We start from the raw sequence: 25,264 nt of genomic DNA, 5'->3' as shown, positions 1-25,264 counted from the left end.
TGAAGGGCAATGTTTTGGCTTGAATAGGCTGTAAGTCAGTATATTCCTCTATATCTTACTAGGGGGGATCTAGTTCATCCAATTGTGAATTATTGGAGAATTTTTTGAGTGACGGCTTGGTAATATTACATTTCACTGAATCATTGGAGGGCTCTTTGCACCCCATTCAACACTTGTGGTCAACCAAACAATAGTCCGGCCAATGTGTACCTGATTTGTATGGCCAGGTGAGATTAGCCCTAAGGGCTAAGTGGAGGGTTAGGTTCCTTCTCAGTCATTTCTCGTGCTTTATACTGAAGCTCTGCTAATACTGATTGGCTTCTGAATATTTGCACAAGCCCAAAACAAACTACAAATCTTCAGTTTGAAAATATGACTTTTTGCACAAATAATGAGACTTCTATACAATATTTTGAGGGATGTTTTGCAGCTTATAGTACCAAGGACACATTGGGCAGGGAAGGCTGGGATTGACTCACCTGGACAAAGACATATTCGTCTTGGACGATGAGGGAGTTGGTGTCGATGTATCCCGCGAAGGGCTTCATCCTCACCGTCTCCGAGCAGTTGTTCATCTTACACACGATGTACTGAGCATCTGAAATCCAGAACAAGAGTCAATCGAGCTGCTCATCGCTTTACCGTCATTACATTTTGTGGCAATCACAGCATTTTACTGTTGCTGAAAATGAGTTAAATTGTCAAACACATCACTTTGTGAGATGGAATCACAGCGCAGGAGTATGTTCTGCATGTACGCGTCCACAGCGTCATCCCCGGAATATACGGACGGCTTCATGAAGCCACAAGGTATCACTGGGACGCTATTATTATCCCTGCAGGCAGATTATCAATACCGCTCGCTGAGGACATCAATTCTGGGAGAATCAGAACTAAATAGGAAAGTTGTGAAATTGTTACATTTAAAAGCAAGTTTTATTCAAGAACTAAAAAAGAAATGAAAAGTATTTGGCTGTCGAAATACCCGAGAGTCCCAATAGAGGTCTCTGTGCCCCTACAATAGAGGTCTCTGTGCCCCTACAATAGAGGTCTCCGTGCCCCTACAATAGAGGGCTACGTGCCCCTACAATAGAGGGCTACGTGCCCCTACAATAGAGGGCTACGTGCCCCTACAATAGAGGGCTACGTGCCCCTACAATAGAGGTCTACGTGCCCCTACAATAGAGGTCTCTGTGTCCCTACAATAGAGGTCTCCGTGCCCCTACAATAGAGGTCTCCGTGCCCCTACAATAGAGGTCTCTGTGTCCCTACAATAGAGGTCTACGTGCCCCTACAATAGAGGTCTCCGTGCCACTACAATAGAGGTCTCTGTGCCCCTACAATAGAGGTCTCCGTGCCCCTACAATAGAGGGCTACGTGCCCCTACAATAGAGGGCTACGTGCCCCTACAATAGAGGGCTACGTGCCCCTACAATAGAGGGCTACGTGCCCCTACAATAGAGGTCTACGTGCCCCTACAATAGAGGTCTCTGTGTCCCTACAATAGAAGTCTACGTGCCCCTACAATAGAGGTCTCCGTGCCACTACAATAGAGGTCTCTGTGCCCCTACAATAGAGGTCTCTGTGTCCCTACAATAGAGGTCTACGTGCCCCTACAATAGAGGTCTCCGTGCCCCTACAATAGAGGTCTCCGTGCCCCTACAATAGAGGGCTATGTGCCCCTACAATAGAGGTCTACGTGCCCCTACAATAGAGGTCTCCGTGCCCCTACAATAGAGCTCTCTGTGCCCCTACAATAGAGGTCTCCGTGTCCTTACAATAGAGGTCTCCGTGCCCCTACAATAGAGGTCTCCGTGCCCCTACAATAGAGGTCTCCGTACCCCCACAATAGAGGTCTCAGTGCCCCTACAATAGAGGTCTCCGTGCCCCCACAATAATGGTCTCCGTGCCCCTACAATAGAGGTCTCCGTGCCCCTACAATAGAGGTCTACGTGTCCCTACAATAGAGGTCTCCGTGCCCCTACAATAGAGGTCTATGTGTCCCTACAATAGAGGTCTCCGTGCCCCTACAATAGAGGTGTCCATGCCCATACAATAGAGGTCTCCGTGCCCCTACAATAGAGCTCTCTGTGCCCCTACAATAGAGGTCTCCATGTCCTTACAATAGAGGTCTCCGTGCCCCTACAATAGAGGTCTCCGTGCCCCTACAATAGAGGTCTCCGTACCCCCACAATAGAGGTCTCAGTGCCCCTACAATAAAGGTCTCCGTGCCCCCACAATAATGGTCTCCGTGCCCCTACAATAGAGGTCTCCGTGTCCCTACAATAGAGGTCTATGTGTCCCTACAATAGAGGTCTCCGTGCCCCTACAATAGAGGTCTACGTGCCCCTACAATAGAGGTCTCCGTGTCCCTACAATAGAGGTCTACGTGCCCCAACAATAGAGGTCTCTGTGCCCCTACAATAGAGGTCTCTGTGTCCCTACAATAGAGGTCTACGTGCCCCTACAATAGAGGTCTCTGTGCCCCTACAATAGAGGTCTCCGTGCCCCTACAATAGAGATCTCCGTGTCCCTACAATAGAGGTCTCTGTGCCCCTACAATAGAGGTCTCTGTGTCCCTACAATAGAGGTCTACGTGCCCCTACAATAGAGGTCTACGTGTCCCTACAATAGAGGTCTACGTGCCCCTACAATAGAGGTCTATGTGTCCCTACAATAGAGGTCTCCGTGCCCCTACAATAGAGGTGTCCATGCCCCTACAATAGAGCTCTCTGTGCCCCTACAATAGAGGTCTCCGTGTCCCTACAATAGAGGTCTCCGTGCCCCTACAATAGAGGTCTCTGTGCCCCTACAATAGAGGTCTCCGTGTCCCTACAATAGAGGTCTACGTGTCCCTACAATAGAGGTCTACGTGCCCCTACAATAGAGGTCTCCGTGTCCCTACAATAGAGGTCTCCGTGCCCCTACAATAGAGGTCTCCGTGCCCCTACAATAGAGGTCTCCGTACCCCCCACAATAGAGGTCTCAGTGCCCCTACAATAGAGGTCTCCGTGCCCCCACAATAATGGTCTCCGTGCCCCTACAATAGAGGTCTCCGTGCCCCTACAATAGAGGTCTCCGTGCCCCTACAATAAAGGTCTCTGTGCCCCTACAATAGAGGTCTCCGTGTCCCTACAATAGAGGTCTCTGTGACCCTACAATAAAGGTCTCTGTGCCCCTACAATAGAGGTCTCCGTGCCCCTACAATAAAGGTCTCTGTGCCCCTACAATAGAGGTCTCCATGCCCCTACAATAGAGGTCTCCGTGCCCCTACAATAAAGGTCTCTGTGCCCCTACAATAGAGGTCTCCGTGCCCCTACAATAGAGGTCTCCATGCCCCTACAATAGAGGTCTCCGTGCCCCTACAATAAAGGTCTCCGTGCCCCTACAATAGAGGTCTCCGTGCCCCTACAATAAAGGTCTCCATGCCCCTACAATAGAGGTCTCTGTGCCCTTACAATAGAGGTCTCCGTGCCCCTACAATAGAGGTCTCCGTGCCCCTACAATAGAGGTCTCCGTGCCCCTACAATAGAGGTCTACATGCCCCTACAATAGAGGTCTCCATGCCCCTACAATAGAGGTCTCCGTGCCCCTACAAGAGGTCTCTGTGCCCCTACAATAGAGGTCTCCGTGCCCCTACAAGAGGTCTCCGTGCCCCTACAATAGAGGTCTCCGTGCCCCTACAATAGAGGTCTCCGTGCCCCTACAATAGAGGTCTCCGTGCCCCTACAATAGAGGTCTCCGTGTCCCTACAATAGAGGTCTCCGTGCCCCTACAATAGAGGTCTCCGTACCCCCACAATAGAGGTCTCCGTGCCCCTACAATAGAGGTCTCCGTGCCCCCACAATAATCGTCTCCGTGCCCCTACAATAGAGGTCTCCGTGCCCCTGCAATAGAGGTCTCCGTGTCCCTACAATAGAGGTCTCCGTGCCCCTACAATAGAGGTCTCCGTGCCCCTACAATAAAGGTCTCTGTGCCCCTACATTAGAGGTCTCCGTGCCCCTACAATAGAGGTCTCCATGCCCCTACAATAGAGGTCTCCGTGCCCCTACAATAAAGGTCTCTGTGCCCCTACAATAGAGGTCTCCGTGCCCCTACAATAGAGGTCTCCATGCCCCTACAATAAAGGTCTCCGTGCCCCTACAATAGAGGTCTCCGTGCCCCTACAATAAAGGTCTCCGTGCCCCTACAATAGAGGTCTCTGTGCCCTTACAATAGAGGTCTCCGTGCCCCTACAATAGAGGTCTCCGTGCCCCTACAATAGAGGTCTCCGTGCCCCTACAATAGAGGTCTACATGCCCCTACAATAGAGGTCTCCGTGCCCCTACAATAGAGGTCTCCGTGCCCCTACAAGAGGTCTCTGTGCCCCTACAATAGAGGTCTCCGTGCCCCTACAAGAGGTCTCCGTGCCCCTACAATAGAGGTCTCCGTGCCCCTACAATAGAGGTCTCCGTGCCCCTACAATAGAGGTCTCCGTGCCCCTACAATAGAGGTCTCCGTGTCCCTACAATAGAGGTCTCCGTGCCCCTACAATAGAGGTCTCCGTACCCCCACAATAGAGGTCTCCGTGCCCCTACAATAGAGGTCTCCGTGCCCCCACAATAATCGTCTCCGTGCCCCTACAATAGAGGTCTCCGTGCCCCTGCAATAGAGGTCTCCGTGTCCCTACAATAGAGGTCTCCGTGCCCCTACAATAGAGGTCTCCGTACCCCCACAATAGAGGTCTCCGTGCCCCTACAATAGAGGTCTCCGTGCCCCCACAATAATCGTCTCCGTGCCCCTACAATAGAGGTCTCCGTGCCCCTACAATAGAGGTCTATGAACAAAAATAGTGGGTGAAGGTTGGACAACCTGATCATTCTTGGTGACTTTCAAATGTGGATGGGAGTATCCTGATTCTCTTCTGAATGCAAAAGTTGAAGGAAAGAAAGAAGGGTCAGGCATATTGGGTTTCATATGCCTAATCCTATGGGGGTTTTTTTCAGGAAGATAAGCTGCTGCCAGAGGCCTATGCAGCGATTTTTTTTCACTTTCCACCCAATGTGCAGGTGAAGGAGCAAGTGTCTGGAAGAAGCTGAGGAGTCGTGACTATTGCAGCAGTGATGCTTACCTGCATTAAAGAGCCTTGGAGTGTTAGCCTTTTTGGGTCTTTTCCCTCTGTCTGTCTCCCTTACCTTGTGTTATATTATTGCAGTGGTGAGACTAGTGTTCTTGCAGGCCTTCTCACTAGCCAGGGTGAGTTCAGGGCAAGTGATGGCTTAGGCACGTGACGGTGACAGGGGGAAGGACATGTGTAGGAACGTTAAGAACTGTATTGTACAGACTCAGGTGAATTGTAAGAGGTGTCCCCTCTCCCCTCTTTATATCACCATGGCCTTACTTTTATACAATCCCCGTTGTTACCCCTGTATTGTGCAGCACGCTGAGAGTCTGTATGCTCCAGTGTGACGCTGGGATTGTTTTCAGCCAAACAAGAGCTATTTAATCTAACATGTTTAACATTCTTTATTCTCTCCTATTATTTACCCTAAAAATTAATGTGGCCTCTGGTTCTTCATACTGTAGCATGTGTTTAAATCATATCCTTTATGTCCTAGTCTGACCTTTGGGTTACTACTATATCTCCTGGCATCTCCGCCCAGCCACATGATCATTACTCTAACATCACACCAATATAGACTCCATTAGTTCCTAACCTGACCATTCTCAGGACCACTGTTCACCCACCAGTCTGCTGTTATTGTGCATTCATTACATTGGTCAACCAAGACTTGTCATTGCTGTACTGGATTCACAGCTGCACTGCTCAGTATTGAGGTATAATTTCCTTCATGCTGCTTTCTAGTAAGTGTGTTATCTCATTGCAGTACTGGATTCTCTGCTGCACTGCTCGGTATTGATGTATAATTTCCTTCATGCAACTTTCTAGTAAGTGTTTTATCTCATTGCAGTACTGGAATCACAGCTGCACTGCTCAGTATTGATGTATAATCTCCTTCATGCTGCTTCTAGTAAGTGTGTTATCTCATTTCAGTACTGGATTCTCAGTTGCACTGCTCAGTATTGATGTATAATCTCCTTCATGCTGCTTCTAGTAAGTGTGTTATCTCATTTCAGTACTGGATTCACAGCTGCACTGCTCAGTATTGATGTATAATCTCCTTCATGCAACTTTCTAGTAAGTGTTTTATCTCATTGCAGTACTGGAATCACAGCTGCACTGCTTAGTATTGATGTATAATCTCCTTCATGCAGCTTTCTAGTAAGTGTGTTATCTCATTTCAGTACTGGATTCTCAGTTGCACTGCTCAGTATTGATGTATAATCTCCTTCATGCTGCTTCTAGTAAGTGTGTTATCTCATTTCAGTACTGGATTCACAGCTGCACTGCTCAGTATTGATGTATAATCTCCTTCATGCAACTTTCTAGTAAGTGTTTTATCTCATTGCAGTACTGGAATTACAGATGCACTGCTCCATATCGATGTATGATTTCTTTCATGAAGCTTTCTAGTAAGTGTTTTATCTTATTACAGTACTGGAATTACAGATGCACTGCTCCATATCAATGTATGATTTCTTTCATGCTTCTTTCTAGTAAGTGTTTTATCTCATTGCAGTACTGGAATTACAGATGCACTGCTCCATATCAATGTATGATTTCTTTCATGCTTCTTTCTAGTAAGTGTTTTATCTCATTGCAGTACTGAATTCACATCTGCACAGCTCAATATTGATGTATCATTTTATTCATGAAGCTTTCTAGTGTTTTTTTTCATGGCAATACTGAATTCACAGCTGTACTTCTCAGTATTGATGCATAATTTCCTTCATACAGTTTTCTAGTAAGTTTTTTGTCTCATTGCAGTACTGGATTCACAGCTGCACTGCTCAGTATTGATGTATAATTCCCTTCATGCTGCTTTCTAGTAAGTGTTTTATCTCATTGCTGTACTGGATTCACAGCTGCACTGCTCAGTATTGATGTATAATTCCCTTCATGCAGCTTTCTAGTAAGTGTTTTATCTCATTGCTGTACTGGATTCACAGTTGCACTGCTCAATATTGATGTATAGTTTCTTGAATGCAGCTTTCTAGTAAGTGTTTTATCTCATTGCAGTACTGGAATTACAGATGCACTGCTCCATATCAATGTATGATTTCTTTCATGCTTCTTTCTAGTAAGTGTTTTATCTCATTGCAGTACTGAATTCACATCTGCACGGCTCAATATTGATGTATCATTTCCTTCATGAAGCTTTCTAGTGTTTTATTTCATGGCAATACTGAATTCACAGCTGTACTTCTCAGTATTGATGCATAATTTCCTTCATACGGTTTTCTAGTAATTTTTTTGTCTCATTGCAGTACTGGATTCACAGCTGCAAGTGCTAATGTATAATTTCCTTCATGCAGCTTTCTAGTAAGTGTTTTATCTCATTGCAGTACTGGATTCACAGCTGCACTGCTCAGTATTGATGTATAATTTCCTTCATGCTGCTTTCTAGTAAGTGTTTTATCTCATTGCAGTACTGAATTCACAGCTGCACTGCTCAGTATTGATGTATAATTTCCTTCATGAAGCTTTCTAGTAAGTGTTTTATTTCATGGCAATACTGGATTCACAGCTGCACTGCTCAGTATTGATGTATAATTTCCTTCATGCTGCTTTCTAGTAAGTTTTTTGTCTCATTGCAGTACTGGATTCACAGCTGCACTGCTAATGTATAATTTCCTTCATGCAGCTTTCTAATAACTGTTTTATCTCATTGCAGTACTGGATTCACAGCTGCACTGCTCAGTATTGATGTATAGTTTCTTGAATGCAGCTTTCTAGTAAGTGTTTTATCTCATTGCAGTACTGGAATCACAATTATACTGCTGATTACTGCTCTATATTTCCTTCTATAATGCTATTACCTCTGAACATGTGCTACATGGAAACAGGAGAGCAAGTATCTGTGTGCTGGAAGACATCATAACAGGAAGTCTATACCCACTAGCTCAGAGAGAACAGGAAATCAGAGACAGACCCTGCGGGGAGGGTGGACGTGGTGACAAGTGCAGGATACAATATGTAGCATGGCCAGAGATAGTGCTATCCCTCATGTGCACAAGGGGACGTTTCTTCTGAACAGTCACTTGACATGACAGGTACATTGTAAGACAAGCCACTCCGCCCCCCCCCGCCCCCGCCCCGCGCTTGTAGAAAATGAATTCCCAGACTCTGCAATACACTTCAAGACTTCGAGCAGAGGACTCAAGTAATGAATCAAACGGTAAAACAGCTCCTGTAAGAATTCCCCGCACAATTCCTTCCATCAACGGAACAAAACCCGTCCTCTGCATAGAGGAGCGGATAATTGCAGGTGAATTGGCGCTCAGTGATTCTGCAGTTCAGGTGCCAACAGCTCCTTAAAGAAATAAATCTGGGATCAGCTCCGGAGACAGATGGAGATATTCAAGCCGTGACCTCCCAGCTCGGATCCACAGAAGATAAATGTTCCAGCAGCTGCTGCAGACGGAGCCGCTAACGCCTCTGTGTCCGCACACCGCCTGCTCCCCGCGGATTCCCTGGCAGAGAACACCGGCTCCAATCCTCGCAGCTACCAGAAATCCAGGAAAGTGTTCTCTACAGTCTGAGCTTTATATGCAGTGTGATGGAGAGGTGAAGGCATCCAATCCAAACCAACCGGGGTCCAAGAGACCCCCAAAATTAAATTCTGTCTGGCTGGAATAACAATTAGTCCCAAAGATCAGATTCATAGGGGAAATTATGACCCAAAAGGACCGAAATATGTAAATATAAGATTTGGGGCCAAACTCTCAGCAGAGTGGGTGGAATACATTTTGTGACAGCTGATCTCGATCAGTGAATACCTGTCAAACAGAGCTTTGCTCAAAACTGTCTTGACGCATCAGACACTGTTCACACTGCAGATTCTGAAACTCCACTGTTATGATTCAGTGACCAAGGAGGATCAGAAAAAGGACAAAAACTAGGAAACCCAGAATGTTACCAGAGTGGTTGGAATCTCAGCGCACTGCAGACCTAACACTAACACACAACTAGAAGTAGCTGTGGAACGTGCCTATGATGACCTGGTCGCCTCAACACAGCTGGAGAACTAATTATTCCTACAGAGGGAAATACAAGAAATGCTAATCTGCCTCGGAGCAGTCCCCAAAGATATAGATAGCCCCCAACATATAAAGATGACAGTGATATAGGAAAACACAGTACATAGCTAGAAAACAGATTCAGCGAGGATGAGGCCCAAACTGTCTAAATAGGAAAGGACAGAAAAGAGCACTGTCTACAGCCGTGCAAAACCCTAGAAAATAGCAACACGCCTGATATGGAAAAATACTCGGGCTCTCCCTGACTATATCAGGACTCTGGTGTTACTGGGATCCAAACAAACACTAATATAGTGGAGGGACTGAAATTAGTAGCAAGCACGACAAAACAAAATACATAAAGTATGGAGCAAGGTACACAGACATTCCCAGCAGGGAATAATGCAACTCCACCCAGATCTCCACACAGGCAAAATAGGAAATAAGCCTAAGTACAAAAACAGAAAAACAACAAGAAGGTGGAAGCAACCAGCAGGGTACAAAGACCAGACTTATCTGAAAGGAGTTCTGGTAGACACAGAAGGTAAGGCTGGCTTCAGAATGTCCTTAGCACACAGGAAAAAACATTGAGCACCGGCCAGGAACAAGAGAACACTACTCAGTTATATAGGCCCAGTCAGAACAACCTGATTGCCAATCATCCCCAGCTGTTTGGTTTCTAGTCAGCAAGCCAACTTCACTATCAGCACTGACCACAAGAGGGAGCCACAAACTGGAACTTAGTCTAAATGTATTCACAACACTCCACCCTATGGTTTCTCTGGCAGGCAGGCTCGGGCATCTACCAGCTGTGTGCTCATTCATGGTCAAACCAGCAAGAGTTAACTTCTGCTAGTCTGCTGGTTACCTCTGGAATCACATGTTGTTGGAAACCTATCACATTTGCTCCCTGCCTTTTTAAGATGGTAGAATCTGTTTTCCCATGCCAACTATAGTTTGTTGCTGTGTTAGTCTGTGTGCTGTTGTGTCCCAATCCTGCTAGTCATTATATTACATGGTGCTTGGAGTTGTTGTGGAGTTTACTCCTCATTTTGTTGTTTCCTCGCTGCTCTTATTTTCCTCCTTTCCTCTTATACCATTGTGTGAGCATGCTATGACACAGAGTTTTGATTTCCCTTGTTTGTCTATCTCTGTTGGTTTTATCACAATCCTGCCCCAGTTTTACCCCTCATCTTGTTTCCTCCCTGCTCTTATTTTCCTCCTTACCTCTTACACCTATGTGTGAGCATGCTGTGAGATAGAGTTTTGGTTTCTCCTGATTGTCTATCTCCGTTGGTTTTATCACACTCCTGTCCCAGCCCCCGTGGGGTAGAAGAAAAGGGGTTATAAGAGCAGGGCTGGTCAGGAGCAGGGCTAGGAAGGCGGCACAGACATCCTCACCTTCAGAGGTATCTCTGAGATCAGGGATAGCTAGGGTCTCACTAGCCTGAGGGCCAGTCTAGGAGTTTCTGAGCCCAGCTTTCTCCATAACACTGATGACAATACCCTTCAGGTCTTTTATTTTTGTGGACAAAATGTTTGAAAGTTTGGGACAGCTTGATGCAAAAATGCAGAATTCACCACACCACAGTGAAATTGTCAATGGACTCCTCTCAACAGTTGGTGACAAGGAAAAGTCTGCCTTCACTGCTTCAATTCTGACAGTCTGGGTAATACTATGTTTCTCCCAAAATAAGACAGGGTCTTTTTTTGCTCAAAAAGATGCGCTAGGGCTTATTTACAGGGGATGTCTTGTTGTTTCCTCCCTGCTCTTGTTTTCCTCCTTATCTCTTATTGCCTTATACCTTTGTGTGAGTGTGCTGTGAGATAAAGTTTTGGTTTCCCCTGTTTGTCTATCTCTGTTGCTTTTATCCCACTCCTGTCCCAGCCCGTCCAGAGGTATAAGATCAGGAGCAGGGCCAGGAAGGCGGCTCAGACATCCTCACCTTCAGAGGTGACTCTGAGATCAGGGAAATCTAGGGTCCCCCTAGCCTGAGAGCCAGTTTAGGAACCCCTGTCCCCTGCTTTCTCCATAAACACCCGTGACTATACCCTTCAGGTCTTTTATTTTTTTAACTTTTGTGGGGCCAAAATGTGCGAAAGCTTGGGACGGCTCGATGCAAAAGTGCAACAATTGCAGAATTCACTGCACCACAGGGAAATTGTCAATGGACTCCGCTTCAATGCTATTTCACAGTCTCATTGATACAATGTTTCCCTGAAAATAAGACAGGGTCTTACATTATTTTTTGCTCCAAAAGATGCAGTAGGGGATGTCTTATTCTTTAACAAAAAAAGAAATATTTAGTATTATTTTTATATTATTATTATCATTATTAATAATAATACTAATAATACTAATAATAATAATAATATTTATTCAAAACCAAAACCAAATGAAAGCCTTTGCTCTCCCGTTAGCAATTCTCAGATCATGTCTTCCTATTTAAACCATTTAAATTTAATTTTTTATGAACTGTAACTAGGATTTATTTTTGGAGAAGGGCGTTTATTTGAAGCATCCTGAAAAATCATTCTGGGGCTTATTTTTGGGGGAAACAGGATAGATATACTGCAATGTATTTACAATATCATTGCAGATAAAGATAGAAAAGAAAAAAAATCACAGTAGAAGACACTTCATGGGGTGATAGATGAAAAATACGCTTAGATCATTGGATTAGTTTAAACCAATACACAATGACAGGACAAATGCATGATCCTGCACCTATAGTGCTGGCAGAATTCTGATGAAGAGGAAACGCCCACTCTGGATGGAACATTACAGAGCATGAGTATCTGGACACATTAGACTGGTAAGTGCACACTAAGCTGTTTTATGGAGGATAAGAGATTTTTTTTTTTTTATAGATTTTGAAAGGATGTGTTATTTAAATTAAATTTTGCCTTTGAAAATGGTGCATTTAAGTGCATAAGGTGCATTTAAGTGCATAAGAGGGGCATTTAAAAACAAAAAGTTTGTGGTTTAAAGTATTGCATGAAGTCTATTACAGAAATGTGATTTACGAAGGATCACTAAAGTTAAAGCGACTGAGCTGCAATACCACTCTAAACCTATAGACAGGGGTGGCGCTGTTTTGTCTTTGGGAAGAAAGTGGATATGTTTTTTAACTCCTGAAATACTCCAGTAAATCTGATGCCATCGGCTCCTTATCCCCGGATTGATGTCACCTTAGATGAATAGCAGGTTGATGAACATTTGTGAGTAATGATGGAAGTTGACATCAGTTCACATTGTGTAGCAAGAACACAGAATATACAGTAATAACTGCGCGTGCTCACATCTATTTATACTGCTCAAAAATGTCATCACCATGAAAATGTCAAGGTAAATTAAGAGCTTTCTATAGCTCCCATCATCTCTGACTCCGGATGCAAAGCTCAGATTGAAGATTGAAAAGACCTAAATATTTTTCAGGAGATTTGCTTATTCTACTAAGTCTGAATAATGACCTCCGATAACACATAGGACACAATGTAATTTAGGGTCTGTTGAAGTAGAAAACAGCTACAGGCTCATGCTGCGGAATATCTTCAGAGGACAGCAGATGGCGCTGTGTTAGCCGCTACAATTCACACATAGGTGCAATAGTTTCTCAATAATATGACCACTCCGGTATTTTATCAGTTCTTCCCTGGTGGCGAAAAACAGTACATTTCCATGTTCATCTTTGGGGGATCAATGCCCTTCATATTCCACAGGTAAGAACTGGGTTGCCAAATTTAAAACGGGCCACTTCAACCCCAATGATGAGGAACGTCCTGGACGCCCGAGAGTGGTTGTGGTTTCAGAGATCGTCGATGCTGTGCACAACCTCATACTGGAGAATCCACCAATTTCAGCTAAAGCAACAGCAGACATCATGGGGATTTCCCGGGATCGTGTTTGTGTCATTATCCATGAACATTGGGACACGAGGAAGTGATCTGCAAAGTGGATCCCAAATGACAACAGATCAGAGAAGCTGCAAGTGAAAACTTCACGCTCCATTTGTCAGCGTTTCCAGATTGATAAGAAGTTCCTGGAGCGACTGGTCACTATGGATGACACCTGGATTTATTTGTATGACCCTGAAAACAAGGAGCAGTCAAAAGAGTGGAGGTACAGTGGTTCTCCTCATCCAAAGAAGTTCAGGGGGCAAAAATCAACCACTAAGGTGATGGCGTCTGTGTTCTGGGATAAGGAGGGCGTGCTGCTAGTGGACTACCTTGAAAAGGATTCCACCATCAATGCAAGGTATTACATTGAACTTTTCAACTAAATGAAGGCAGCTCTGAAGGCCAAAAGGTGCGGCAAGCTGTCCAAAGGAATCTTGTTCCTGCAAGACAACGCCTCCGCTCACACTGCTCAAGCGACCACAGCAAAACTGGCAGAGCCGGGCTTCCAGCTGGTGACCACCCACCTTATTCACCAGATCTAGCTCCCTCCGACTATCATCTGTTTCTAAACCTGAAGAAACACCTCAAGGTACCAAATTCAACACCCATTTCTGATGCCGTGCCTGCTACGAATGCCTGGTTTGAGGCACAACCAAAATCCTTCTTTTTGCTAGGCTTACAGAACTTGGAATACCGATGTAAGAAGTGTGTTGTCATCAGTGGAGAGTGTGTGGAAGAAATGGAAAGTTTCATCATCCTATCTCGTTTCTTTCTGGATAAAGCCAAAGACTTATCAGCAGCCCCTCGTATTCCCTGACCCCCGTTTGCTCCTCCAGTTACATTTATCCCCTGACTCCCGTTTGCTCCTCTGGATGCATTTTATCCCTTTATTCCCGTTTGTTCCTCCGGTTGCATTTTATCCCTTTATTCCCGTTTGTTCCTCCGGTTGCATTGTGTCCCCTGACTCCCGTTTGTTCCTCCGGTTACATTTTATCCCTTTATTCACGCTTGTTCCTCCGGTTGCATTTTATCCCTTTATTCCCGTTTGTTCCTCCGGTTGCATTTTATCCCTTTATTCCCGTTTGTTCCTCTGGTTACATTTTATCCCTTTATTCCCGTTTGCTCCTCCAGTTGCCTTTTATCCCCTGACTCCCGTTTGCTCCTCTGGATGCATTTTATCCCTTTATTCCCGTTTGTTCCTCTGGTTACATTTTATCCCTTTATTCCCGTTTGCTCCTCCAGTTGCCTTTTATCCCCTGACTCCCGTTTGTTCCTCCGGTTGCATTTTATCCCTTTATTCCGGTTTGTTCCTCCGGTTGCATTGTGTCCCCTGACCCCCGTTTGTTCCTCCGGTTACATTTTGTCCCTTTTTTCACGTTTGTTCCTCCGGTTGAATTTTATCCCTTTATTCCCGTTTGTTCCTCCGGTTACATTTTATCCCTTTATTCCCGTTTGTTCCTCCGGTTACATTTTATCCCTTTATTCCCGTTTGTTCCTCCGGTTGCATTTTATCCCTTTATTCCTGTTTGTTCCTCCGGTTGCATTTTATCCCTTTATTCCCGTTTGTTCCTCCGGTTGCATTTTATCCCCTGACTCCCGTTTGTTCCTCCAGTTGCATTTTATCCCTTTATTCCCGTTTGTTCCTCCGGTTGCATTGTATCCCCTGACTCCCGTTTGTTCCTCCGGTTACATTTTATCCCTTTATTCACGTTTGTTCCTCCGGTTGCATTGTATCCCCTGACTCCCGTTTGTTCCTCCGGTTACATTTTATCCCTTTATTCCCGTTTGTTCCTCCGGTTACATTTTATCCCTTTATTCCCGTTTGTTCCTCCGGTTACATTTTATCCCTTTATTCCCGTTTGCTCCTTCAGTTGCCTTTTATCCCTTTATTCCCGTTTGTTCCTCCGGTTGCATTTTATCCCTTTATTCCCGTTTGTTCCTCCGGTTGCATTTTATCCCTTTATTCCCGTTTGTTCCTCCGGTTGCATTTTATCCCTTTATTCCCGTTTGTTCCTCCGGTTGCATTTTATCCCCTGACTCCCGTTTGTTCCTCCGGTTGCATTTTATCCCTTTATTCCCGTTTGTTCCTCCAGTTGCATTTTATCCCCTGACTCCAGTTTGCTCCTCCAGTTGCTGTTTTGCCATCAATGCTTCCATTTTCCCTCTGGATCTCATTGCAATATGAATATTGTTGGCCTATGCTGAATAATATCAGCTCATCCAGATCTGGGGCTTTGAGCATCCACCTCTCCAGATGAGACAAAACATTGTCACATAATACTTGTCTGATCATTCAGAATATTTTTCATATTAATTTGACCCCAAAAGAGTTTGTAAGGTGGAAGCCAAACGCATCTAAAGCTCTTTAGCTGAGGACATCTTAGTAGTGTTAGATCTTTGGTGATTCCCAATTTGTCCTCCCTGTGGTCCACGCAAAATTGAAATCCAAAACCCCTGAATATCCAGTTTTGGTTAGAAAAATCCAAACCTGCTGGGTGGGAGGTCAGAATCTAAGTTTTGTAGTGTTCTTCCCATCCTATCTGACCCGTGGATTTCATGCACAAAAATCCGCGCACCCATGGGAAGCGTTACAAGACGGAGGCGTCAACATCCCCATGTGATGCCATCTCCTAAGTTATCCTGGTCACATCCAACAAGGACATTCAGTATTTGGTCCTCACTCCTGAGGACTCCGCAAAGGTCATTCATCTGGTGAAGGGTGGCCGATCAACAATGGCTACATGTCCATAGACCCGTAAGATACCCAGTTCTGGAATACATTAGTGACTCCATCTATGGATGGCTTTATCCAATATGTGGACTGTGGAGACACGGGGGTCAGTGGGTGCTCTCTTGTGGAGACACGGGGGTCAGTGGGTGCTCTCCTGTGGAGACACGGGGGTCAGTGGGTGCTCTCCTGTGGAGACACGGGGGTCAGTGGGTGCTCTCCTGTGGAGACACGGGGGTCAGTGGGTGCTCTCCTGTGGAGACACGGGGGTCAGTGGGTGCTCTCCTGTGGAGACACAGGGTCAGTGGGTGCTCTCCTGTGGAGACACGGGGGTCAGTGGGTGCTCTCCTGTGGAGACACAGGGTCAGTGGATGCTCTCCTGTGGAGACACGGGGGTCAGTGGGTGCTCTCCTGTGGAGACACGGGGGTCAGTGGGTGCTCTTGTCCGCTGACCCGGCCACCTTTAGAAAGACAGCGTGGCTCAGGGCTCATCCCAACTAAACGCCTGACCTCCTTAACCGTGGGCGGAACACGACTCAGACAACACAGGGTGAGGGAACCACAATATTAAGACTTTATTGGATCCCCAAACAATTAACGGCACATAACACATAACCAGCAAAACACACAAATGTAACAGGCAACAGAGTCTCACCCTTCCGCTGGCTCACCAGGGACTAGAATGTCCGTGCCTCAGAGCTTCCAGGGCTACTTACTCCAAACCAGCAGCACGCCGCTTTCGGCGGGCACCCACCGAGAATGGAATAACGCCAGATTTAGGAAGCTGGCTGAGGTCTGCAAAGTCTGTAGTTCGGTGACTGGATTGTCCCAAGCTGGATTCCTTCCTTAGGTAGTCCTTGGTATCACAACCAAATCCTTGCATCCAATGCTGAAGTCCATGTAGTATTATAATCCAGGTTCAGTTATGGCTTGCCAATTGGATCCGCAGGGCCTAGATTGGTATCATGTAGCAAGAGTCTAACCGGGCAATGGACAGTCCTCCTTCTTATACCTCTGAGCTCTCCATTCAGACCATTGGAGTCTTCACGATTGGTGGATAAGATTGGGCTCTTATTGGCTAGATTTCAAGCCGTATACAAAATATCTCTAGTAGTAATGGTCTCTGGCAGAGACGAGGGAGAGACTGGTAAGTTACATCGCATCTAGCAATACACATAGTAATACAATGGGAGGTTCTCATAATTGATTTGACTGGGTATCTAACCTTCACTGGCCAAGGCAATTACATGAGTCAACAAGAACTTTAACACTAGACTCCTAAGAGTCTTATAGAAAGAATGAGGGGCTTATCCCTCGTTTATAAACAAGATATCATCATGTCTGGCTGAATTTTAAGAAACTTAACCCATGCTAGGCACTGACAGAGTCCATGTCGACACATGGACCATTTTCAGCCCCCCTGATATTGATCCCATTCGTGTGGCTTTGGACAGTTCCGTGGAAACTAGTTCTGGCAATTCCGCTGTTATAAAAACAAACTTTTAAAAACATTTTTAATTATTTCCGGATTGTACATTTTTTTTTAGTTTATTTAAAGTGCCTTCTTCCGCTATTTGGTTCTTCGCGCAGCACCGCACAGGCACCATCTGTTCCGGAGACTTACAATGTGTGTCAGAAAAAAAAAAAAAGTGACCTAGAATGGAAAAAAAAATTGATTTCACAAATGAGAATGCTAAAACTTTCCCCGGGAACTTTCCACATGCCCTCCGACTTGACATTTGCAAATATGCTAAGATCTTCACCCAGGTAATTGACCTGGAAATGACAGCAATCATGTATATTTAACCAAATCAGTGAAATTTCCAGGGGAGATTAAACGAAACGACTTGTGTGATGGAGGGAGCCGGGAGCGAGCAGGACAAGAGGCGACGTTTCCGTCTGGCAGGGGCCGGCATCTCCACACTGCTGCCTACGAGCGCTAATTGTCTGCCGGTGTCTGCCGGCTCCTTACTCCGGCTGCTCCTCCATCCTTGCCTCATTTGCAGCCATAGGAAAAGACGGCGCGGTAGACAGCAGAATCATAATCATTTTATGAGATGCTGAGGCTCCCGAGATAAATTCACTTATTCCTTTGCTTCATTTATTACATTTGAGCCTCATTAGTGTCAGTTTTCGGTGTCCTGTAACTGAAGGCATTTCCACCGCTCAATCCAATTAGATGTGGCTCACGTGGGTCTGGAGGTGGATGCAGGAACCCTCCAACTCATATCCAGACCTAGATATATATTGTAATCCCCATAAGACATCATTTTTAGGACCATTGTGGTCCTGGAATATTGAATTCTTGACACTTTTTTTGGATGTCTACTTCTCGAAGTCAGACCCAAGTCATTTTTTGGCATTTCATCAGCTCAAGGTTTGCTCTTAAGCGTTAAAAATGGAAACCAAAGCTAAAAAGGTGAAATATCAGAGTTGGCATGTCATTAACAGTATGTGAACACAGGCACAAAATTAGCCCAATCCCGGCAAAAGATGCCAAGGTTCAACCACTGAGCTACCATGAACCTTCGGAAGGAAATTAGCTGGTGAATGGTGAGATAAGTTCTTCTATGGGGCTAATTTTGTTGCTTGTTGGTTTTGCTGGATGTTTGGGTTCACTGAGTTCAGCTGGACTTTTGTTAAAAGTTTGGTCCAGGACCCAGACTTGACCCCAGATCCCGAACCTCATACAAATCAATGGAGACCCAAACTTCTGTGCTGTAAAATGACTGTGAAATGGTTATAGTAAGGGCTAGGGGGCTGAAAAGGAAACATAACGGGGGCAAGTGCCCTACAAACAAATGTGAATTGGTAGTACATAAAAAAACAAAACAAGGGCTCCCTCCTATTTTTGATAACCAGCCAAGGTAAAGGAAACAGCTGGGGGCTTGTATTATCAGGGGGGCAGGGCCCGAAGTTATTTGGCCCTTCCCAGCCTAAAAATAGCAGCCCGCAGCCGCTCCAGAAATGGCACATCAATTAGATGCTCCAATTCTGGAGCTTTTCCTGGCTCTTCCCAATTGCCCTGGTGTTTTGACAATTGGAGTAATATATGGGATTGATGTCAGCTGTGATTTGTCAGCAGGCATCAAGACAAAAGTTTAGCAATGGAGAGGTGTTTATCAGACACCCCCATTACTAAGCCAGCAAGTGTAGAGTTAAAAAACACACACACAGGTAAAAATAGTTTATTTGAATAAAGACTCCCACTCTCACAACCCCTAAACATCTCTGACCTTCACCGTATGTGACTGTAGGTGCTGTGTTCTTTACTCTGTAGGCCTCATTCTGTTTTTACTACACAGTAGAATGATGAGCTCTACCAAAAACTTCTATCTTGGTCTCATCTGTCCACAAGATGCTTTCCCAGACGGATTTTGGTTACTCACGTACGTTTTGACTTTTTTCTGTCTGTCCGCAGTGAGGTCCTCCTGGGTCTCCTCCATACCGTTTCATTTCATTCAGATGTGAACGGTTTGTTCTTGCTGACACTGATGCCCCTGAGCTGCAGGACGGCTTGCATTTCGTTGGATATTGATTGGGGCTTATCCACCATCCGGACTATCCTGCGTTACAACCTTTCATAAAGTTTTCTCTGCCGTTCATGTCCAGGCTGAATAGCTAGAGTGCCATGGGGTTTGAACTTCTTTACTATGTTACTCACTGTGGAAAAGGAACATCAAAATCTCTGAACATGGACTTGAAATTTTGAGATTGTTGATATTTTTCAACAATTTTGGTTCTCCAGTCTTCAGTTCTCTTCTCCTCTTTCTGTTCCCCATGTTTAGTGTGACACACACAGATACACAATGCAAAGATTGAGTCAACTTCTCCCTTTTTTATGGTTTCAGGTGTGATTTTCATATTGCCCACACCTTTTTGCACATGTGAGTTTGAAACCAAGTTGTTTACCCACAATTTTGGAAACGTGCCAATAATTTTGACCGGCCCAATTTTGGGGTTTTGTGTGAAGTTATGTCCAATTTGCCTTTTTTTCTGTTTTTTTTTTTGTGTTGTTTCAATACAAAAAAAGGGAATACACATGTGTAAAACAAAATGTGTAATTGCAAAAATTATCTGGGAAAAATACTTCATTTTGTGGAACAATTTCAAGGGGGCCAACACTTTCGGACATGACTTTATACTTTGTGGGGTCTCTTAGGCAACGGCTGCCCTAGTGGAAGATTCCCTTTACCTTTCCTGATTCCTGTAAATATCCTGTGACTTATTGCGGATGCACAATCGGATGATGTTTCTTTTCCGGTTTAGAAGGATTCATCTACGTGATCCCTGTGATCGGGCTGCTCGACGCTCGTTTCATCCTTCTTCTTCCTTCTCTTCACAGATGGTGAATCCTTTGCACAAACTCTCTCCTTTGCAGGGAATTCTAGAATTCTATCAGACTTATTAATTAGACGCCTTTGCTGCGTTCCTCCTTCCTGATTCAGTTCAGAGACTCTTCAGCTAAGGATGATTTCATCTTTTTTATTGTATTTTATACAATCCTTGATACTTTCTCGGGAGACACAGCTCATTGGAAAAGACAAAAAAGAAAAAGAGGCAGAGGACGACCTCCAAGAAAATGAATGGAGACGATTATTGAAACCATGAAAGCGTTAAAGCCCAGAGTAAGAAAACGGCCCAGTAAGTGACACATCGATAGAATCAGAGGCGATGTCTCTAGATTCTGCTGTTATCAGATGGGGAAGTGCAAACATGGCGACAGAGCGCCTTAAATTAAGAAAAGCTCAAATACAAACCTCTTTGTTACTTACTTGTTAGAGATCTGGTGCCAGTTTGTGAATTTTCCTTCCCTGGTTACCTGATGTATTAGATTAGGGTAACTCAGCATGGAATTCTGATTTCACAATCCTAAGACTTTTAAGGCCGGCTCAAGTTGCTGCATGGTACCAGAGTATTCAGGTAGTAAGTGCAAGCTTTCACCACGTCCTGCACCCAGATGAGTCAGTAGACAAACCAAGCCCTGATTTCACTGGGCTCTGTTATAACCAAGGTACCCGATTGCCAACTCAGCTCTGCTGTTCTAAGGTGCTGTCTGGACACTGGGCTAGTCTGAATCAAGATACCTGTCTGGCTACATGGCTCTACTGATACTAGGTGCTGTCTGTACTTTCAGCTCTACTATTCTATATCCAGCTCTGCTGTTTCTTGAGTGATGCAGCACATCCAGCTCTGCTGTTTCTTGTGTAATGCAGCACATCCAGCTGTGCTGTTTCTCGAGTGATGCAGCACATCCAGCTCTGCTGTTTCTCGTGTGAAGCAGCACATCCAGCTCTGCTGTTTCTTGTGTGATGCATCACATCCAGCTCTGCTGTTTCTCGAGTGATGCAGCACATCCAGCTCTGCTGTTTCTCGAGTGATGCAGCACATCCAGCTCTGCTGTTTCTCGTGTGATGCAGCACATCCAGCTCTGCTGTTTCTCGTGTGATGCAGCACATCCAGCTCTGCTGTTTCTCGAGTGATGCAGCACATCCAGCTCTGCTGTTTCTCGAGTGATGCAGCACATCCAGCTCTGCTGTTTCTCGAGTGATGCAGCACATCCAGCTCTGCTGTTTCTCGTGTGATGCAGCACATCCAGCTCTGCTGTTTCCCGTGTGATGCAGCACATCCAGCTCTGCTGTTTCTCGTGTGATGCAGTACATTCAGCTGTGCTGTTTCTCGTTCGATGCAGTACATCCAGCTCTGCTGTTTCTCATGCGATGCAGCACGTCCAGCTCTGCATTTTCTCGTGTGATGCAGCACGTCCAGCTCTGCATTTTCTGGTGTGATGCTTTATATCCAGCTCTGCTGTTTCTCGTGTGATACAGTATATCCAGCTCTGCTGTTTCTCGTTCGATGCAGCACATCCAGCTCTGCTGTTTTTCATGTGATGCAGCACATCCAGCTCTGCTGTTTCTCGTGTGATGCAGTATATCCAGCTCTACTCTTTCTCATGTGATGCAACATATTCAGCTCTGCTGTTTCTCATGCAATGCAGCACGTCCAGCTCTGCTGTTCTCGTGCGAAGCAGCACATCCAGATCTGCTTTTTCTCGTGTGATGCAGTATATCCAGCTCTGCTGTTTCTCATGTGATGCAACATATTCAGCTCTGCTGTTTCTCATGTGATGCAACATATCCAGCTCTGCTGTTTCTCATGTGATGCAACATATTCAGCTCTGCTGTTTCTCATGCAATGCAACACGTCCAGCTCTGCTGTTTCTTGTGCGATGCCGAATATACAGCACTGCTATTTCACGAATGATGCAGCATTTCCAGCTCTCCTGTTTCTCGTGCGATGCAACATATCCAGCACTGCTGTTTCACGTGTGATGTAGTATATTCAGCTCTGCTGTTTCTCATGCAATGCAGCATATCCAGCTCTGCTATTTCTTGTGCGATGCAGCATATACAGCACTGCTGTTTCAAGTGTGATGTAGTATATTCAGCTCTGCTGTTTCTCATGCAATGCAGCATATCCAGCTCTGCTGTTTATTGTGCGATGCAGCATATCCAGCTCTGCTGTTTCTTGTGCGATGCAGCATATACAGCACTGCTGTTTGACGTGTGATGCAGTATATTCATCTCTGCTGTTTCTCATGCAATGCAGCATATCCAGCTCTGCTGTTTCTTGTGTGATGCAGCATATACAGCACTGCTGTTTCTCGTGCGATGCAGCATATCCAGCTCTGCTGTTTCTTGTGCGATGCAGCATATACAGCACTGCTGTTTCTCGTGCGATGCAGCATATACAGCTCTGCTGTTTCTTGTGCGATGCAGCATATACAGCACTGCTGTTTCTTGTGCGATGCAGCATACACAGCACTGCTGTTTCTCGTGCGATGCTGCATATCCAGCTCTGCTGTTTCTCATGCAATGCAGCATATACAGCTCTGCTGTTTCTCGTGCGATGCAGCATATACAGCTCTGCTGTTTCTCGTGCGATGCAGCATATACAGCTCTGCTGTTTCTTGTGCGATGCAGCATATACAGCATTGCTGTTTCTTATGCGATGCAGCATACACAGCACTGCTGTTTCTCGTGCGATGCTGCATATCCAGCTCTGCTGTTTCTCATGCAATGCAGCATATACAGCTCTGCTGTTTCTCGTGCGATGCAGCATATACAGCTCTGCTGTTTCTTGTGCGATGCAGCATATACAGCATTGCTGTTTCTTATGCGATGCAGCATACACAGCACTGCTGTTTCTCGTGCGATGCTGCATATCCAGCTCTGCTGTTTCTCATGCAATGCAGCATATTCAGCACTGCTGTTTCACGTGTAATGCAGCATATTCAGCTCCCCTGATCTCTGCTGTTCCATGTACAATTCTGTCCATTTGCATCATCCTTAACCCTCTGAGGTTCCTTTCTTGGGACAATCATGTCTACATTAGGACAGTTGGGAGGTATGCTGTATGACTTGTCATCTTGGATAGAAGGAGAATGAGAGCCAATATGTTTTTTCTCCTTATCCTTGATGTCTTTCTTGTATATCATTAATTATGGGATTATCGGCTGGAACAGCTTAACTGGATTAGAACTTCTTGTGGATCCCAGGTTGGACCTGGACCCCTGCACCTGAGAAATTGAGGAGGGATATGTCACAAGTGTCTTTAATGCTTGAGAGACTTGTGACAACTCTAGGACTGGAGCTTCACAATGCTATGTGATTTTAATGTGTTTTTCTTTCTGTTGGTGCAGCAAGGGTTACTGACATTTTCCTTGCTAGCAGCTCCTGGTTAGTTCACCTCAGGTGCAGCTTGTTTGAGACCAGCCCCCTTCCATTAAATAGTCACATAATCCATCACCTGAGGCCAGTAATAGAATGTGCATTCTGTTCTGATCATGTTGGAGGGAGGAAGAATTTAGGAGCTGCTGTAGTTCTGCTGTTTGGAGCCGTGTTACCTGCAGCCTTGGTGTCTGGCTGCAGCCGTGTAGTTTTGTTATATCCTTTTGTTAATTTCCCACTGTCTGTCTTCCTCCCCTTGTGTTGTATTAGTGTAGTGGTGAGACTAGTATCCTCGCTGGCCTTCTCACTAGTGAGGGTGAGTTCAGGGCATGTGAGGACCTGGGCACGTGATCGGAGATGGGGTGAAAGAACCCATATATAGGGACATTAGGGAAGGAGGGAGGAAGCCTTTAGGAGCTGCTGTAGTTCTGCTGTTTGGAGCCGTGTTACCTGCAGCCTTGGTGTCTTGGCTGCAGCCGTGTAGCTTTGTTATATCCTTTTGTTAATTTCCCACTGTCTGTCTCCCTCCCCTTATCTTGTATTATTGTTTTGGTGAGACTAGCATCCTCGCTGGCCTTCTCACTAGTGAGGGTGAGTTCAGGGCATGTGAGGACCTGGGCACGTGATCGGTGATGGGGTGAAAGAATCCGTATAGGGACATTAGGGAGTGCAGGGTTCAGCCGTAGGTGAGTGCAGGTGGTGCCCCTAGTCCCATCTCCCTAGCACCATGGCTCACCGTTGCATCGTGTTCGCAATGTACCCTGTTTTGTTGGGGCGCTTGCTGGGGATTCCCTTATACCTTTTGGAACCCCGATAGTCACAGCGTGACAGGATATATCTGAGTTCACTGCAGTCACACCAGAACTTTTCGGTTTTTGTTGTTTTTTTCTTGGATTTCTCTTTTGAATTTCTTTAGGAAAAGAACCACAGGTTCAGAAAATTCACAGACACAATGACCATAATGGAGTCCATGAAATCTCTGCCTCCCTTGCCTTGTGTGAGGGCCCTCGGCTCTGAACTTGGATCTTTTTGCATTTATTTATATGTAACTGAATTTAATATGAGCAGATCTAGAGCTGGAATTAAGCTGTATAAGAGCGGAGAGTCCTAAATTTACCTCCGAGAAGGAAAATGCTTCTATAAAGAGTCATAGAAATGATTTCAAATGCTGCAGATTATCATGAAAAAGATAAGAATTCATCTGTATAGAAACTTTCCCCTGCACTCGGCCGGCCCCATCAGACACAAGACGGTGCGTGCCGCGTGCCTGTGGAGGGTGAGCTGCGGGGTTTGCAGGTTGAGGAGGACGACTCATATAAAAAGCCTCTAGAACACGGAAAATAATCAGCAAATTCAAAATGATACAGGAGTTAAAAGAGACTTTCCAGACAAAGTGATACATTGTGTTTCTTCATAGTTGGCAGGGGATGGAGCATGTATGTGTCCTGCCTCGGACCCCCTGACACTGCCCAACAGATAACACAATGTTGCCCTGCAGAGATTATATAGTCCTATTGTCAAGGGGGTGCACGGATGGAACAGGGGCTCACCCTAAAGCTGGGGCCCCTGTGCTGTCCCTTATTTCGAAGGTAGACTTGATGGTAGCCAGGTTCGAGCCTCCAACATAGCCCTATCTCATATCCGAGCCCTGATACTACTTCCCCGCCACCCAGGGAGCGGACTGGAAACCCAGTTACCAAAACCCCACAAATAGTCACAGACAAGGGTAAATGAAAACTCATGCACACTGCACTCAAACACAAAGGGGGGACAGTAAGTGAACTGA

General features: G+C 45.4%; 1 protein-coding gene across 1 annotated transcript in view; it reads right to left on the bottom strand.

Moving 5' to 3' along the window:
- Positions 1 to 25,264, bottom strand: part of SORCS1 (sortilin related VPS10 domain containing receptor 1) — an 807,859-nt gene that overhangs the window by 265,493 nt on the left and 517,102 nt on the right. The window contains 1 exon segment of the mRNA XM_075348232.1: positions 480 to 598. Coding sequence (XP_075204347.1) covers positions 480 to 598 — 119 coding nt within the window.

Source organism: Anomaloglossus baeobatrachus, chromosome 5 (genome assembly GCF_048569485.1).
Source record: "Anomaloglossus baeobatrachus isolate aAnoBae1 chromosome 5, aAnoBae1.hap1, whole genome shotgun sequence".
NCBI classification, from domain to species: Eukaryota; Metazoa; Chordata; class Amphibia; order Anura; family Aromobatidae; genus Anomaloglossus; species Anomaloglossus baeobatrachus.
Note: the sequence above shows the minus strand (reverse complement) of the source record. Positions and strands in the feature narration are given on the sequence as shown.